Below are 19,038 nucleotides of genomic sequence, written 5' to 3' on the forward strand. Positions count from 1 at the left end.
CAAGCAGGGTTAGAAGGTGTCCTGTAAAGATGCAAAAGTTCTTTGGGGACCATGGTAATCATTATTCAGTATACAAAGCAGCCACAGGCAGCCATGTAGGAGAAGTCTATCAATAGTCATGATGGCTGTTAAGTCTCACAACATTGCATAGGACAGGGATGGGGACGCTGTGGCTCTCCAAGTGTTAGATGCTGACTCTAATCCGCCTCAGCCAATGTGAGCAGTAGCCAGGGATGATTCCTGCATTGCAGGGGGTTGGACTAGATGACCCTCAGTGTCCCTTCTAACTCTATGATTCTGTGATGGGTCTTGTTATTCAACAGCATCTGGAGGGCCACATGGGGTCCTTATCCCTAGTGTAGGGTTAGGTATGATGGTAGGTGTTCAAACCTTTTAAGCAGGGGTTTCACTGTCAAAATAACAACAACAACAACAACAACAACAACAACAACAACAACAACAAAACAACAACAACAACAACAACAACAACAACAACAACAACATTTTTATCCTGGCCATCCGGCTGGGTTTCCGCAGTCACTTTGGCCGTCTCCCAACAGAATATTAAAAACATGATAAAACATCAAACATTAAAAACTTCCCTAAACAGGGCTGCCTTCAGATGTCTCCTAAAAGTCAGGTAGCTGTTTCTTTCCTTGACATCTGGTGGGAGGGCATTCCACAGGGCAGGCGCCACCACCAAAAAGGCCCCCTGTAACCTCCCTTCTCGCAGAGAGGGAACCCCCAGAAGGCCCTCAGAGCTGGACCTCAGTGTCTGGGCTGAACGATGGGGGGTGGAGACGCTCCTTCAGGGATACTGGGCTGAAGCCGTTTAGGGCTTTCAAGGTCAGCACCAACACTTTGAATTGTGCTCGGAAACATACTGGGAGCCAATGTAGGTCTTTCAGGACCGGTGTTATGTGGTCTCAGCGGCCGCTCCCAGTCACCAGTCTAGCTGCTGCATTCTGGATTAGTTGTAGTTGCCAGATCACCTTCAAAGGTAGCCCCACGTAGAGCTCATTGCAGTAGTCCATCTCATTCCCTCTACCCCTGTGCCTCAATGCCTTCCAAATATCGACCAGAAGTGGTTCACTGGGTGGGGCAGAGGGGTTGTTGTTGCATACCAGGAGGGGGAGGAGCTATGCAGTGGGGCGGTCAGCGCTGTGCAAGCGCTTCTATCAAAGTCTTCTTCTGCAGTGGTTTCACCCCTTTTGGTGGTACATTCTACTGGCGGTTTATTAGGTTTATGGAATACTGTTCAAAGCTGTGAGACAGATAGAAGTGGGCATAAGCATGGGCCTTTTGGAGCATTCTTCCTTTAGCCCCTGGCAAAGTTCAGCGCAGAGATACACAGCTTGCTTCTGTGGATGTTGCCTTCATTTGTACAAGTGGGAGAGAACATTCAAAGAAAAGAGAAGCAGAACGACTAGAGAGATAATGGACGTATTACACCAAACATGACATTTGTAGATGTGACCTGCACTCTCGTTCCATTAACCTACAGAGGTGAGCTCGGAAGCCTGTTAAATACATCTTTCTCGAGCAGAACTGCTATTTGCTTGGGTGAAACTCCCAACAATGTTTGACACATTATAAGCAATGCCGCTGGAGTATAATTAATAATAATTATATAATGACTGAAATGCTAGGCCTGTGTTCCTTTTGTGTCATCTCCATTTTTCTTTCAGGAGAACAGAATTGAAATGTCTGTCAAAATATTCTTAGTCAAAATGTCTTGCTTGCTTGAAGGCAGTAAGATGGCAGAGATTTTGTTTCAGTGTCCTTTATTTCACCCCGTCCCATGTGTGTGCTGTGACTTTGGCCGGGGGGGGGGCAAGATTCCACTGCAGCATTATTTAAATGCTGCTTGAAACCTCTCCTACACTGAGATTGGTGACCTGTGCCAACTATGGGTGAAAGGGTAAAATTTTGCAACTTAGGAAATTAGACTTCAGCCTCTCAGATCGCTAACTACGATCTCACTTAAAACTGTTGTGTCACCTTCCTTGCTTTACATTCTCTCTCTCTCTCTCTTTCAAAAAAACAAAAACAGGAGTCTTCACACTCCAAAGCAAGAGCTTGAATTTTCTTTCTAAATATACAAAACACTTCCAGTTCAGTGAGTCATTTGGTCATAGGGAAATGAGGTGCTAATTACCAAAATGATAAAAATAGATGGTTTTTTTAATAACAAAAACCCAAAACACTACAGTAGTTAAGAAGAAAACATTCCATCTTCTAAATCTATGCATTTTTACAAGTTAATGCAGCAGAACGAGTTTTTGCATGGAAAGTTTCAGACATATATGGTAGTGATTGCTATGCTTCAGCTCTGGGGCATGATGAGATATTTCTGGTGGATGGACATTGCAACGGCCCTGTAATATTCTACTGCTTGAGCCAGTAAACTTGATATAACCTTGCTCAGAGCCCTGGCACTCTTTAATATCTCCCTCGTGTATAGCTTATGAAATCTCGTTGTTTCATTAACTGCCAGAGAGGATCATTTCGTCTCTTGGTGTGAATTCTTTTCATTATTGGCATAATCTAAGGCTGGTTTCTACTTTAAAATGAAAAGCACAGATTGCAGGTTGGGGGAGGAATCAGCCAGATGTCCAGGATCAGGTGCTCTTCAGACATGTCAGTGGGATGCTTATCAGTGATTAGGGGAGCATTTGAATGATCCAATCATGTGAGATTGAGATGAAGATGAGATTGAGATGAGGTGAGATTGAGATGGAGATGAAGAATAAGGATGTGAGTGATATATACAGTGGTACCTTGGTTTATGAACACAATTGGTTCCGGAAGTCAGTTCATAAACTGAAGCATTCATAAACTGAAGCCAACTTTCCCATTGAAAGTAATGGAAAGTGGATTAATCCGTTCTAGACGGGTCCGCGGAGTATTCAACCTGAAGCGTACTTAACCCGAAGCATGGGTGTAATTGGTTCTGGAAGTCTGTTCATAAACTGAAGTGTTCATAAACTGAAGTAAACTTTCCCATTGAAAGCAATGGAAAGTGGATTAATCTGTTCCAGACAGTCCGTGGAGTACTTAAACTGAAGCGAACTTTCCCATTGAAAGTAATGGAAAGTGGATTAATCCGTTCCAGACGGGTCCGCGGAGTGCTCAACCTGAAGCGTACTTAACCCGAAGCATGGGTGTAATTGGTTCTGGAAGTCTGTTCATAAACTGAAGCGTTCATAAACTGAAGCGAACTTTCCCATTAAAAGTAATGGAAAGTGAATTAATCCGTTCCAGATGGGTCCGCGGCATTCATGAACCGAAAATTAATAAACCGAGGTGTTCATAAACCGAGGTTCCACTGTATTGAGTTCAGTTTGCACTTAAAGCCACACCTAACTAATCTGCATTTTCTGAAACAATGCACCAACTGAAACAGAGCCGTTGTTAATAATATGCACTTCTCTGAATTTTTCAACACGGTTCTCCAATCAAGTAATTTGTACAAAAAATGCACACAGTATATCGAGGTAAAGTGGTGCATTAAAAATGCACACGTTAGTGAAAATGACATAGAAAGTGTGCATTATGCTAGGGAAAATTGCTTTGCAAAAGTCCATGCAAACATGTATAAATGCTATTGAATTTTCACAACGGCTTCCTCTTAAAAGTAAATGCATTGCAAACTGATGTGGAAATGGGAAGAATTGAATAATGGAAAAATGAGGGGGGGGGATGAGAGTCACCCGTTCCTACTCAAGAGTAGCTCCAAGAAAAAAAAAAGGCAGCAGCCCTAAATAAATCTTCATTTATTCTTTCACTGAGCAATTTTGCAAATTATTATTTTGGAGGAGGCAGCATTATTATTGAAGTAGCAAAATCCTTATTGCTACATTCTACATTTCTCCTCATTGCTCATCTGTCTGCCTGGGCCATGTTTTTCCAGGTGTTTGCTGCTGCTGTACTGCTTTGCGCCCTCGCTACAAACGCCTGGTGGATAACATCTTCCCTGAAGACCCAAAAGTAAGTAAAGAAAACATCAAGCCATGAGGCTCGATTTGTTCCTGTGCTCAGGACCTGCCTGTCAGTTTCCCGCAGGCGTCTGGTTGGCTACCGTGAGAACAGGATGCTTGGCCTGATCCAGCAGACTCTTCTTCATGCTCTTATGTGATCATGCCTTGCATGTGAAAGGTTCCAAGTTCAGTTCTGGGAAACTTCAGGCTGTTGGCATCCATCTGTCTCGAGAGACCATGGAGCGCACCTCCAGGGAAGAATTCAAACCACTGGAGAGTCACAGCACTTGCTGTGGCAGCAGAGACTGGTAACTCGTAACTGCTGCCTCCCACATTATTTTTTGCTATGTTAGCAGTACCAAAGTGACTTCTCCAGGGCTGTATGGAGGTCCTGTGTTGATCAGATGACAAGACCCCCCCTCTTGGCCTCGTTGACATGGTGCAAAGGAAAGCAGAGCAACACCTTTGGCACCTGCTTGGCTGCAGGAGTTACCAGAAGGAGGCATACCAGACTCCACCCAACCCTCTCAGATCTGTGCAGGGTTAGTCTTTTCCTCTCCCAAAGATGACCCACCAAACAGCAGAGGATCAGAGTTTTTCTTCTCCTAGATGGGCCACCTTCCCAGGTTGACCAGCCCCATCTGCCCTTCACTTTCCTCTACAGCTCGTGTAGAAAGCACCTCCTTGACCATATGACCCACCTTGGGTCTTCTCAGTCCACTGGAGCCTGTCTTCGCATGCAGGGGAAATCACTAACTCGCTGAGGGTTTGAAACCCATTGACTACCCTCACCAGGGCACTCTCCAGGATTTCCAAACATGTCTCCTCTCCGAATCCTACCTGGAGATATTGGGGAGTGAACCAGGGACCTTCTGTATGCAAAAGTTGGGTGCTCTACCACTGAGCTGTGGGAACCAGTTCCAAATAAGATGCAGCCATTCGAGTGTCCAACACTACAAGCTATTATCTCTCTGAATTTAAATATTGCCTCCAGCTAATGGATCAGCAACATTCCAGTACATTTAGGTTCAGTCCTGTGGGATATTGTAATTCTAATTATTTTTTCCTTGTCTTGCTAATAACTCATTCATTTTTTTTAAATCAAGTGAAGTGTGCTGATAATTTGCATACCTTGCCTTTCCACAATTTAATTTTGCCCTGTGGGAATCATTTCAAGATTATTATTATTTTTTAAAAAATAAAATAAATGAGTACTTCGTTTGACTCAAATTCTTAATTCTCCGTGAAAGAATTTGAAATGCTCTGCCAAACATAATTTGCAAAAAGAAAAGAAGCACTATCCTTTCTGAAGTATTTATTTATATCCAAGTAGCTCAAGATGGAAGGGACGCGGGTGGCGCTGTGGGTTAAACCACAGAGCCTAGGGCTTGCCGATCAGAAGGTCGGCAGTTCGAATCCCTGTGACGGGGTGAGCTCCTGTTGCTTGGTCCCAGCTCCTGCCAACCTAGCAGTTTGAAAGCACGGCAAAGTGCAAGTAGATAAATAGGTACCGCTCCAGCGGGAAGGTAAACGGCATTTCCATGTGCTGCTCTGGTTCACCAGAAGCGGCTTTGTCATGCTGGCCACATGACCTGGAAGCTGTACGCCGGCTCCCTCGGCCAATTGAGAAAGATGAGCGCTGCAACCCCAAAGTCGGTCACAACTGGACCTAATGATCAGGGGTCCCTTTACCTTTAGCTCAAGATGGTGCACTTTTGTCCTTCCCATCCCCAGCTTTTCCTCACAACAACCCTGTGAGGTAGCATAAGTGGAAAGGTGGTAACTGGCCCAAGCTCAGCCAGTGGGGGTGAGGTGTGCAGCCTGAAACTGGCTCTACTCAGTCCTGACACTCTAGCCATGATGCCACAACTGGTCCACTAGTAGATGTTTGGTGGAGGGTTGAGAGCCAGAATTTACCAGTCCCCTTCCTAGAATATTCTAGAAGGCAGGCATTCAGTGGCCAGTGTCTATACCAGTGCTTCCCAAACTTGGGTCGCCAGCATTTTGTGGACTACAACTCCCATCATTCCTAGCTAGCAGAACCAGTGGTCAGGGATGATGGGAATTATGGTCCAAAAACAGCCAGAGACCCAAGTTTTGGGAAACACTGGTTCATACTATTTATTTAACTCTTTTATTTTCTGAAATTCATATCCTTCCTTTCTTCCATCATGAAACCTAAGATGGCATGTACAGCCATACCTTGGATCTCGAACGCCTTGCCACTCAAACATTTTGGCTCCCGAACACCGCAAACCTGAAAGTGAGTGTTCCGGTTTGCGAACGTTCTTTGGAACCCGAACGTCCTGCAGCCAATCGGAAGCCGCGCCTTGGTTTCTGAACGTTTTAGAAGTCGAACGGACTTCTGGAATGGACCCTGTTTGACTTTTGAGGTACCACTGTATATAGTTCCCAGATGGTCACCCATCCAAACACTCACCAGATCTGGACCTGCTTAGCTTCAACAATATATTTAATAATATATTGGTTTCACCTTTTAACAAACTTAAAAGGTGAAACCAATATATTAGATAGATGCATGGCATGCAAAGCAATATATGTCAAGCCTTTATTTATTGTAATTGTAATTATTTGTCTTTAGGCGGGTCAATTAAAACTGGAATGTAATTAATGAAATGTCATAGCGGTGTTTTTGCATTATTGTAGCTATTTGTTTTATTACTGTGGAATTTCCAAAAGAAGGCATTTGTAAAAATTAAAAGAAAAAGAAAAAATAATAAGTTGCATTACTGAAATAAATGCACTTTTCGACGATATTCTAATTTCCCGAGTTTCACCTGTATTTTCATCACGTCAGTATCTGGCCATAGTATCCAAAGTGCAAATCATAAGTGATTTCTGCTACTGAGGAAAAAAAGAAAAAACATTGACTGGTGATTCTTCTTGTGATTAGGATGGACTTGTCAAAGCTGATATGGAGAAGCTGACTTTTTACGCTGTTTCTGCACCTGAGAAGCTCGATCGAATTGGTGCTTACTTAGCAGAGCGACTGAGCCGGGATGTTGTCAGACACCGTTACGGGTAAGCATCTTACTCGTTGATGCTGATGTTATCTTCCCACCAGTGATTCTTTCAATTCCCCCCCCCCCCCGCAATCTGGGCTAGAACCATGGATGTTAGATGGTGGAGAGGGCAGGGCCGGCTCTTCGTAGACCCCTGGTGGCGCAGTGCACCATGGCGCGGGGCTGGTAAGCTGGGCGCCGGCCTGGCAAGGAGGGCGCTGCGCGGAAACCAATTGCGCCCTGCGAGGGCGGGGTGGGCGGCGGAGCGATCTCCGCCCCTCAGCACCAGGGCGCGCGATCTGCTCAAGATGGCCCTGGGAGAAGGTGCCTGTGACTCAGGTTGAGCAGCAGTTAAAACCAGTGGGAACTTTTTGCAGGAACTAAGCTGATGTCAGAAGCATGTCCTCAGAGGAACAGAAGCTTTGTAGGGCTAGAAGTTTTCATTTTCCTTTGTCTTGGGCCAAACCTATACACATTGGGTGCCCAGCTGTCATTTCAGCATGGCAAAACTCACTATGTTCCACTTGACACGGCGATCACGCATCTAAGAATCTGAACTGGGCAGCGTTCAAAACTTGGATGTGGTCAGGGAGAAAATGAGATGGTTTCATTTCGCATTAGGCCAGGCTTGAAATTAGCTTGTGGTCCATTCACCCTCTTTATAACTGTTCAGCAATGTGCTCCCGATCTTGAATGATTGCATTCGCACTTAGATGTAATTGTGAGCCGTTATCAGTTGTTACTGTGAAAAGGACAGTGTTTTCTGTAAGTGACCTCAAGAACATATTACTCCTGAAGTGAGGTGGAGTTGAGTTGGTGCCATCCCACCTCTTTTGCCACAAGGTGCACTTCTTATGGGCCTGATTCCTAGCCTTGTCCAGGATAGAGCTATTTGTGGAGCTATTCCAAACCAGGTTTCCTTCTCCCTCCTCCCCTGGAGCTTAAAACACAGCTAGAACGGGGGTGCTAGGAATGCAACTAAGCCTAGCGTGGGAGGAGGCCCCATGGAACGCTTCCTTTCAAATAAATATGCATAGGAACAGACAAATATAGCTTATTTGTTTTCCTGAGTGCATGCGCTGCCCGACATCTGTGGATCTCTGTTCTCTCAGGTACGTTTTAATCGCCATGGAAGCCCTGGACCAGCTTCTGATGGCCTGCCGCTCTCAGAGCATCAAACCATTTGTCGAGAGCTTCCTTCATATGGTAGCTAAGCTGCTGGAGTCTGGAGAGCCAAAGCTGCAAGTTCTGGGGACCAATTCGGTGAGTAAACCGGAAGTTCAGCTGAGTAGGGACCGCAGGAGCAGCGTAAACACTTTCAGTTCCTCTTTTGATGGCTGTAACAAAAAGGGGAAGCATCCTTGCAGTTGTGATATCCCCTAGGAGGCAGGCGGAGATGACTAAGGACGATGGAGAATTCCAATGGAGTTCACATTTAAAGGTGAACTTGCCTCATTTCAAAACAGTACATGAACTGAAACCCAGCCCTCCTCTGAAATTTCCACTTCTCTGAATTTTGCGGCGCTTAAGTAATGTGTGCAAAAATGCATATGCACGGGTGTGCATATAAATGAATATATTGCTGAAGATAACATATGTATTACATTAAGGGAAATTGCTTTGTATATCAGGTGAAATTTCACACAAATAAGCGTCTATTAGGAGAATATAAGATGAGCCAGTGGCCCATCTATTCCAGCATCCTGCTCCATGAATTTGCCCAATCATCTTTTAAAGCCATCCAAGTTGGTGGCTTTCCTTACCTCTTGTGGGAGGGAGTTCCACAGTTTAACTATGCATTGCACAAATAAGTAATTTCTTTTATCTGTCTTTAATCCTCCCAACATTCACCTTTATTGGATGGCCACAAGATCTAGTGTTTTGAGAGAGGGAGAATAACTTTTCTCTCTCCAATTATGCCATACATAATTTTATACATCTCTTGTCATGTCACCTCTTACTCTTGTTTCCTCTAAACTTTAAATAGTCCTTAGTAACTGCAGCCTTATCTTACAGGGGAATTGCTCCATCTCCTTAATAATTTTGGTTGCCTTTTTTTCTGAGAAATTAGCACTGAAAACCTGGTGAATTTCCATGAGAACTGAACTTAAGAATTAAAAAAAATGAGTACCTGAGAGAAGCCAAATTTGCCCGTCCCTATTTTCAGGTGAACTTTTGTACAATGAATGAGCAAGAGGGAAGAAATGTCTGTACCTCAAATATGTTGGATTTAATACGTGCATTTAACACATCATAGTACCTCCCTAACTCTAGCAAATGTTGAAAATGGATGTATTTTGAGTTTCATTCTCCTCAGGTGATGTGATGTAGTTCTAAAATCTGTGCAAGCCTTTTCCATAGCAACACAAAAGCTTCTACAGCCATAAGGAGGATAGAGCTATTCTGAGCAATCATAAACTATTTTCAAATCCTACCTTTTCAGGTGAATCAGGTTTCAAATTGGCCTTGTGCCTTCTGTAAATGTAGTTTTTTGCTATAGCAGAAGGTACATTCACTGGAAATAAAGTAAACTTTATTTCATCTAAGAATGTGCGCAGAGATAATTTGCTCCCTGAAAGTAGAACCTTGCCTGGATATTTATGGAAAGGCTGAATTTAACGTGGTGACTTTCAAAGCGAAGTTTTCACGTCTTAACTTCAAGATTTTAGGGAGCTGATAAAACAAAGTTCTTTCACACAAATCTGGCTGTGTTAGGCCTGTAACAAAGTTAAGAAAAAGAAGTTCCTTAGCTGCCTCTGATTAAGCGCATATCGAAGTTGATCTTGGTCAGGCATAGGCAAATTCGGCCTTCCAGATGTTTTGAGACTACAACTCCCATCATCCCTGACCACTGGTCCTGTTAGCTAGGGATGATGGGAGTTGTAGTCCCAAAACATCTGGAGGGCCGAGTTTGGGGATGCCTGATCTTGGTCTTTCAGTGTAACACCACAAGGGACGTACACTTTATGCCAGGAAAGTAGGCAATATACCAGGCATCCCCAAACTTCAGCCCTCCAGATGTTTTAGACTACAATTCCCATCTTTCCCGACCACTGGTCCTGTTAGCTAGGGATTGTGGGAGTTGTAGGCAAAAACATCTGGAGGGCTGCAGTTTGAGGATGCATGCGATATACTGTTACCCCTTTCAAGTATTATCTCTGACCATAAACCAATCTTGTATTCTCTTCCTTCCCATTTCCCTAGTTTGTTAAATTTGCAAACATTGAGGAAGATACTCCTTCATACCATAGGCGCTATGACTTCTTTGTTTCCCAGTTCAGTGCCATGTGTCATTCTTACCACGAGGATCCAGAAGTACAAAATGAGTAAGTAACCAGATGTGCATATAGGGTCGGATTTAGGTTTGATGAGGCCTTAAGCTACTGAAGGCTATGGGTCCCTTTATATGTCCAGCTGTCCTTTCTCAACAACAAATTGTCACTGTTTTTTGTGTTGAATATATGTTATATGGTAATTTATGGACCTTGTTGTTGTTGTGTTGTTGTTTAGTTGTTTAGTCGTGTCCGACTCTTCGTGACCCCATGGACCAGAGCACGCCAGGCACTCCTGTCTTGCACTGCCTCCCGCAGTTTGGTCAAACTCATGTTCGTAGCTTCAAGAACACTGTCCAACCATCTCGTCCTCTGTCGTCCCCTTCTCCTAGTGCCCTCAATCTTTCCCAACATCAGGGTCTTTTCCAAGGATTCTTCTCTTCTCATGAGGTGGCCAAAGTATTGGAGCCTCAGCTTCATGATCTGTCCTTCCAGTGAGCACTCAGGACCTAATATGGACCTAATAGATATCTAAAGCCATTTTCACATGCAGAATGTAGGCACCCTGTATATAGAAATGAGCAAACCAGGGATATTTTACGGAGCAGGCTAGCAGCATAGCTGCCAAGTTATCCCTTTTTTACAGGGATTTTCCCTTATGCTGAATAGGCTTCCTCACGAGAAAAGGGAAAACTTGGCAGCTATGGCTAGCAGGCGGGGCCCATTACTTACAACATAGGAGCCTACACAACACAAAACACTGTTGCTGTATGTAGGTTTTATTTTATTTTATTTTTATCTTATATTTTGGAAATGTACATCCAGGCTTTTTTCCTTTAATTTTTTGGGGGGTCCACAAGAGAGTGGGCCCCTAAGCTATAGCTTGTTTAGCTTATACGTAAATCCGGCACTGTGTGTGTATTTGCTTCAAGTCCTCTTCCCTGGGCCAATTCTGGCATCCTGGCTTGTTCACTTCAGCCCACTCATAGGGAGGTCTAAAATGAACGTCTATTTGCAGGATTGTAAACAGCTTTGCAGCCGAAAGCTAATAAAATGGTGTGCAACGAGATACAACAGATTACTGACTCGGTAAACTAAAAGCAATAAATTCGCTGCTGCAATGGTACAATTACTCCATAAGATGATTGGGCTACATACCCCCCCCCAAAAAAGCCCTTCTCAAAGAAGCTGCCTAAATATCAGGATGCTAAATTCCTGCCTAATTTCAGCTGTCAACTAATTCAAGAGGGCTGGAACTGCAAGACAAAAAGGCCAATTCACTGGTAATACTCAGCCATCGTCTGGGATACGCAATGACTCTTGTCAATGCCCCATCTGAGGAGCGAAGTTTTCTGGCAGGGAAATATGGGGCAAGGCAGTGCCTTAAAATTCTCAGATATTTTTCTTGGAAGCTCTAGACTTGCCAGAAGTATGTTTCTTAATTAAGATTGTATCCTTGTCAAAATGGCTGGTCTACTGTTGTATTTGCTTCTCCTTAGAGGAGAGGAGTCAGAAGCTAAATTGCCTTGAAAATTTCCATGAACTGCTGTCATTTGAAGCCTCTACTTGAAATCAACTGAGGGCTTGTCAGAGGAGAAGGGGGAGCCCAGGTTTCTGTGCTCCTGCCCCACAGGAAATGAGTCACCAGCCTGCCCCGCAATGTCCCTTGTTGTCAGTCTGATTCACATGACCTCAGTTCATCCCTAAATGTTTTTCATGTTGCAGTCAAAGTTGGCATTGCCCTGACAGAGCAGATGCTCTCAAAAATGGCCACCTGATAGCCTGGTTCCCCCCACTTTTGCCTCTCTAGTATGTTATGATTATTACTTTTTTGTGACACCAGAAAATGTATATATGTGTATATATATATAGTGAAGTTGTAGTTGTCTGTCCCTGTTCAAAATGGTTACCCCATAGTTTGAAACGATACTATCCACTCTCTGTAGTCACCTCAGCATTCTCACCATTTAATTCTGCAGTGTCAGGCTGGCAAGATTATAATAGGAGGAGGGGGAAATTTCAAACCTATGTTTCGCTACCATTGCACCAGCCTTAAATGGGTCTATCACCAAGCCGATAAACCCCACTTTTGCCTCTCTAGTATGTTATGATTATTACTTTTTTGTGACACCAGAAAATGTATATATGTGTATATATATATAGTGAAGTTGTAGTTGTCTGTCCCTGTTCAAAATGGTTACCCCATAGTTTGAAACGATACTATCCACTCTCCGTAGTCACCTCAGCATTCTCACCATTTAATTCTGCAGTGTCAGGCTGGCAAGATTATAATAGGAGGAGGGGGAAATTTCAAACCTATGTTTCGCTACCATTGCACCAGCCTTAAATGGGTCTATCACCAAGCCGATAAACCTTTTTACAGACCCTCACAAGTGTCCCTATTTTCCAGGGACAGTCCTGGATTTACAAAAGCTGTCCCGGTTTCTGATTTGATCCCAGAATATCCCACTTTTCCTTGGGACATCCCTGTTTTCATCAGAGAAATGTTGGAGGGTGTGGAGTTATGCGACCCCCAAGCCAAGAAGATAACCTTTAGAAGACATGTGAAGGCTTTTTAATCAAGGCTTTTAAATCAAGGGTAGGCAAACTAAGGCCCAGGGGCCGGATCCAACCCAATCGCCTTCTAAATCCGGCCCACGGACAGTCTGGGAATCAGCATGTTTTTATATGAGTAGAATGTGTCCTTTTATTTAAAATGCATCTCTGGGTTATTTGTGGGGCATGCCTGGTGTTTTTACAAGAGTAGAATGTGTGCTTCTATTTAAAATGCATCTCTGGGTTATTTGTGGGGCATAGGAATTCATTCATCTCCCCCCCCCCCAATAGTCTCCCCCCCACAAGGTCTGAGGGACAGTGGACCGGCCCCCTGCTGAATTTTTTACTGCTGACCCCTGCTTTTAATGTTTAATGTTTTGTTATGTTTTTGTATGATGGAATTTGCCCTGAGTGGCTGGGGCAACCCAATCAGATGGGCAGGGTGTAAATATTATTATTTTTATTATCATTATTATTATGGAATAGGATGTACCTCTTTTCACCGGAGAAATGTTGGAGGATATGTTTTTATCACAAATAATTTGTTTCTTGAAGGAAGCAATCCATGTAAGCATATTGCATTCTGCCTCAGTCCTGTTTTTCCGATCTCACGTCCGAGATGGCTAGAGCTGCAGCACAGATTATTCCAGAAAGTTCTGGCAGATTTTCAGGTGCTCCCCACCCTCCTGCCAGCTGCAGGGGCCTAGGCGTCCTCACTCAATTCATTTCTGATTCGAATTGTCTCCAGTGTCAGCCTTCCATCTGAAACACTGTTTCTATTCATAAACATTCATCTTATGGCAATCTCTTTTCCTAAAATAAACTGCTGTAGGTCATGTGTCGGCGTTTTTAATCTCCGGAGCTAGAATTCTGAATGTAGCTTTAAGGGTACATGCAGTTACAAAATACTTCAAACAGCAGTGTACTGACTTACCGCTGAGGAAATTCACAAATGAATAAAATAAGATTGATATGTTTCACCCCGCAGTTTGCTCGCATGCTTTTAACGTCTTGCATAAAAATAATTATTGCACCTCGATTTTAAGATAATGTATCATGTGAAAACCTCAAACAGCAAAGAGTCTTATGGCACCTTTAAAGATCAAGGCTTGCAGCCAACTAAGTCCTACACAGAGTAGAACAATTGATATTAAAGGAATTCTTCCTGTTTGTTAATTTCAGTCTATCTACCCTGAGGCTACCGTGTTAACAAACGAATGGGACCTGGTCTTTAAAATGCCACAATGCTTCTGCTGCAGTGGGAAATGAGCTCAGCTAGAAGGACTATTTTGGATTTATTTGAATGGATTATTTACCGTCCTATTTATTTTATACCTTAAATGTGTATCTGTGAAATGGATCCTGTGCAAATGAACTAATGCAAAATTATGTAGCTATGGACAATTGTTAGAAGACAAAACTGAAATATTGTTTGTGTGCCTGTACAATGAAGTTGTTACTCTGATCGTTAGCTCCCTCTAGTGAAAATATGGGTGGTTTTTTTTGTTTGGTTCCACAAAAGAAAGGTAAAAAAGATCTTGCTGAGGCCTTGTTTATCTAAGTTCAGTAGCTCACATGAATTGCACTGAGGCAGGCCTACTTGCCAATTTTTGCTTCTTATTAAATTTATGTCTCACCACCCTTAGCGCAAATTCTGTCACACCGAAAAATGGCTTGGAATAACATGACTCAAACAATCGCTTTCCCTTCATACGCATACCCAAACCTTACGATTCTCTTCAGAGGCCATAATTCAAATGTCCCTGACTAATGAACTGAACTCAGTCAGGACAGAGAACCTTTTCAGTGGTAGCTCCCTGGCTGTGGGGCTAATCTCATCAAGCAGTTTTCTTCTCACCTTTCTGGGGGGACCTTTTTAAGCTTTTTAAATAAATTGTGCTCTTTTAACCTCATCTCTAAATCTTAACCATTGCCACACTGCCCCTAATAACCGCCCGTACCCATCAGAACCACAACGCAGAGAATCAAAACCCTCCATCGGTCAGAACATGCCAGCAGAGACTCAAATAGTGAACACCAGTACAGTCATACCTGGGTTTAAGTACGCCTTGGTTTGAGTATTTTCAGTTTAAGTACTCCGCGGACCTGTCTGGAACGGATTAATCCACTTTCCATTACTTTCAATGGGAAAGTTCGCTTCAGGTTAAGTACGCTTCAGGTTAAGTACAGACTTCCGGAACCAATTGTGTTTGTAAACCGAAGTACCACTGTAGAATGTGTAAATTACGTTAAAACGGTGTTAAAATGGCATTTTAAAGCCTGGGAGAATAAAGGCCTCACACAAATGTGGGCACCTTATTGAGGCAAGGATTCCACAGCTGGATGCTGGAGGCCATTTTCCTGTTGCCACTTTCCAAATTTTATCATAGAGCAGGGCCTCCGTAAGTGATTGTAGGGCTCAGGTATGTATTTATGGGAAGAGACAGTCCTTTAGCTGTTGGGCTGCCAATCTGTACAGCACTTCTTAGTTCAAAACCAATACAGTGGTATACCTTGGTTTCCGAACTTAATCCGTTCCAGAAGTCTGTTCTTAAACCAAAGCGTTCCTAAACCAAGGCGTGCTTTCCCATAGCAGTAGGGGACTCCATTTACAAATGGAACACACTCAACAGGAAGCGAAACAATGTTCTGCTTCCAAGGCAAAGTTCACAAACCAAAACACCTACTTCCGGGTTTGCAGCGTTCTTAATGCAAGTTGTTCATAAACTAAGCTGTTCTTAAAGCAAGGTACCACTGTAATTTGGATTGGGCCCAGAAATGTATCAGGAGTCAGTGAAGGCTCCAAAGAGGCAGTGGGATATGTTCGTACCACATAATGTTCATACCACATAAGCCAAATGCTACCATAAAAAGAGGAGAGGTGAGGGCTCTATAACTAGCCTGGCAGATCTTCCAGAGAGACAGAACCTAACACACTTCTCAGCCTATATAAGGTTTCATTGGGCTCAAAAATCCTTCCTGAAGAAACATCTCAGGTAGCTTCCTCAGCAGGGCCAAGTGGAGTTGTCCATAGTCCTGAATGCTTTCTGCTTGACATAGACTTTTGATTTCTTTTTGCTTCCTCAGCAAGGTTTATATTCCCACAGAACTTCCCCCAATGACTATGACAACATTGTCTCATACGGAATGTGAACAAACTGTGAAAAAAGACTCTTAAGATAAGATAAGATAAGATATAAGATAAGATATCTTTATTGTCATTGTCCCCTTGCGGGAACAACAAAATTACTTGGTTGCTACATCCACTCAGATAAAGCATTCCGCATAATCCAAAATTACAAAACCTAATTAAAAACAGTAAATATAATACAAATAACAAGTAAAGTAAGATGACTTCAAAGTCCAGGCTTTCCATTTAAGGCCAAAATCGCTCTAGAGAAGGAACTATTCCTGAGACGGCTTGTTCTTGCCTGCATAGTTCTATATCTCCGTCCCGATGGCAGGAGCTGAAACAAATGGTGACCAGGGTGCGTTGGATCTCTTGATATGTTTAATGCTTTTCTATGGCATCTGGTGGTATAGATTTGTTCTAAGGTGGAGAGTGGGCAGCCAATAATTCTCTCTGCTGTTTTAATAATTCTACACAGCCCTGCTCTGTCCTGAGAAGTACAGCTTCCGTACCACACACATAAACCATACGTGAGCACGCTCTGTATGGCACAGTGATAGAAGGCAAGCAGCAGCTTTTGTGGAAGATGGTTTTTCCTTAAAATTCTCAAAAAATACAGTCTCTGCTGCGCCTTCTTCACAAGCCCCCTTGTATTAACACTCCAGGACAGATCCTCCTGTAACTCAATGCCTAGAAATCTAAAAGACTCTTATGAATTGAAAGGGGAGACGCTGTATGTACTTTCCCTCGTTTATTTGTATACTTAATAAAAAATTAATTTAAAAAAGAAATAAAGAACAGGACCTGGTATAAGGTCACTCCCTGCGTTCCTACTGTACTAGCGTGAGGGAACTTGCAGAAGTTTATATTCAGGTTGCAGATAAAGTGAAAATGAATCCTAAGGTAATGAATCCAGTAGACTGAAAAGCCACTAATAAAACACTTTTTTTAAAAAGTGTGGGGAGTGTGCTCGTGGACTTAGCTGAAGTGGAAGTAGCTGTGGAAGAGCAAATCCTTATAATTATTTGCAGCCGACCATAAAATTGTCAATGTGTAGCTTTCGTTGCTAACTCAGAATGATAGCTCTTGTTTGGATCACACAGCATCTATAAAACAAGGCTTGAACAAAGTCTTTATAAATCCTCCTTTTCTTCACCGAGCGGAATTGCAACTGACAAGAAAGTTTCTCCTGGAGAATTTCAAGTAGGCAGCTGAGTCCAACAAGCACCGTATGTTCTCTTGCCTTTTAAATTACAATTTAAACTGACATTAAAGGTCTTCACTGGCTGATAATTCCACCCTGCTCTCCACCCCACCCCACCCCACCTGCAGAGTCCAATTACACCGAACTTTCTCACCTGTCAGTATGTGGTAGATTTATCTCCTTTTCTAGAATCACTTGACTCTGAATTACCAAAGAACGGGCTTGTCATTTGCAACATGAGTTCTCATATTTCTTCAGGTGAAAATATGATTTTTTGCACACATGACCCTTCCAGATCAGGTGGTATTTTGCGAAGTTTGTTCTCAGCAAGGGGCATGGGACTGTTACCCCTGCAGAGGTTGTTGGGACTCCCATCACCTGTGACCATTGGGCCACGCTGCCTGGGGCAGATGGTAGTTTGAGTCCATCAGCACCCAGAGGGTTCTCCATCCCTGTCCCTAATAGCACCTTACTTTAGTGCTACTTCTGATACCCAAGCCTTCCTTGTAGATATGAGCAGGTATTTAGCTCCCTGTTCCTTTATCCTTTTGTGGTTTCTTTTCTGAATTCCAGTTTAACAAATGGAATTCCTAAAATTAATTCTGCGTCATTCGCCATGGCCTTCTTGCTCCTTCTGGTCAGTTACATCTTTGCCTTCCCTGTAAATTGCTAATGTGCATCTAAACCAGGCATCCCCAAACTTCGGCCCTCCAGATGTTTTGGACTACAATTCCCATCTTCCCTGACCACTGGTCCTGTTAGCTGGGGATCATGGGAGTTGTAGGCCAAAACATCTGGAGGGCCACAGTTTGGGGATGCCTGATCTAAACCAAAGCAACAAAGCAGTCTGGATGTGCATTGTTTAACTAGTATACCTGCAGTCTTAGTCATTGCTGAAGTTACACACTAAAATAGGTTTCATAGAACTGTTCGTATGATCCCATCAGTGTTACTCCTCTCCCCCTGCTTTATCAATGCACTTGTTTGTTTGTTTGTTTGTTTGTTTGTTTGTTTCTATAGTTTATTTTTGGCCTCCTATCCTGCCCATCATCTCAATATTGTCCCCACTCCAGGGCAGGTAGCAGGGGATAGAATACAAATATTTAAAAAACCCAATTCCAATAACAATGTAACTGTCAGGGAATGAGGCTGTACTAAAAGACATGTCTTCTTCTGGTTCCTAAAACAGCATCATCTTGGCATCAGCTAACATGTTATGCAATAAATGTGCACAATGTGTTACTGTACTCTCTTGGCCACATTGTGCTGCAAGCTGGATGCATTCAGAGGATTACATAGAATCACAGAATTGTCGATTCGGAAGGAACCTCAAGGGTCATCTAGTCCAGCCCCCTAACAATGCAAGAATCACAGCTTTAAAACCCCTCACAGATGGCCATCCAACCTCTGTTTAAAAACCTCCAGTGAAGGAGAGTTCACCGCCTTCTGCGGGAGTCCATTCCACTGTGAAACAGCTCTTAACTATCAAGAAGGTCTTCCTAATCTTTAGTTGGAATCTCTTTTCCTGTACTTTGAATCCACTGGTTCAGGTCCTGCCTTCCGGAGCAGCAGAAAACAAGCTTGCTCCCTTGTACGAAACAGTCCTTCAGATATTTGAAGATGGCTATCATATCACCTCTTGGTGTTTTCCAGGCTAAACATACCCAACTGTCTCAACCATTCATCATCAGGCTTGGTTTCCAGACCCTTGGATCATCTTGCTTGCCCTCCTCTGCACACGTTCCAGCTTGTCAATATCCTTCTTAAACTGTTGTTGTTGTTTAGTCGTGTCTGACTCTTCGTGAGCCCATGGACCAGAGCACGCCAGTCTTCCACTGCCTCCCGCAGTTTGGTCAGACTCATGTAGCTTTGA

The 19,038-nt window shown here is 43.3% G+C and overlaps 1 protein-coding gene across 3 annotated transcripts in view; it reads left to right on the forward strand.

The window, feature by feature from the left end:
• EFR3A (EFR3 homolog A) overlaps positions 1-19,038 on the forward strand; it is a 93,819-nt gene that overhangs the window by 20,774 nt on the left and 54,007 nt on the right. For all 3 annotated transcript variants that reach the window (XM_060277610.2, XM_060277608.2, XM_088675900.1), the window contains exons 3-6: positions 3,914-3,990; positions 6,895-7,022; positions 8,116-8,266; positions 10,208-10,329. In XM_060277610.2, coding sequence (XP_060133593.1) covers positions 3,914-3,990; positions 6,895-7,022; positions 8,116-8,266; positions 10,208-10,329 — 478 coding nt within the window. The remainder of the gene's footprint in view (positions 1-3,913; positions 3,991-6,894; positions 7,023-8,115; positions 8,267-10,207; positions 10,330-19,038) is intronic.

The sequence above is a fragment of the Zootoca vivipara genome, chromosome 8 (genome assembly GCF_965207765.1).
Source record: "Zootoca vivipara chromosome 8, rZooViv2.hap1.1, whole genome shotgun sequence".
NCBI lineage: Eukaryota > Metazoa > Chordata > Lepidosauria > Squamata > Lacertidae > Zootoca > Zootoca vivipara.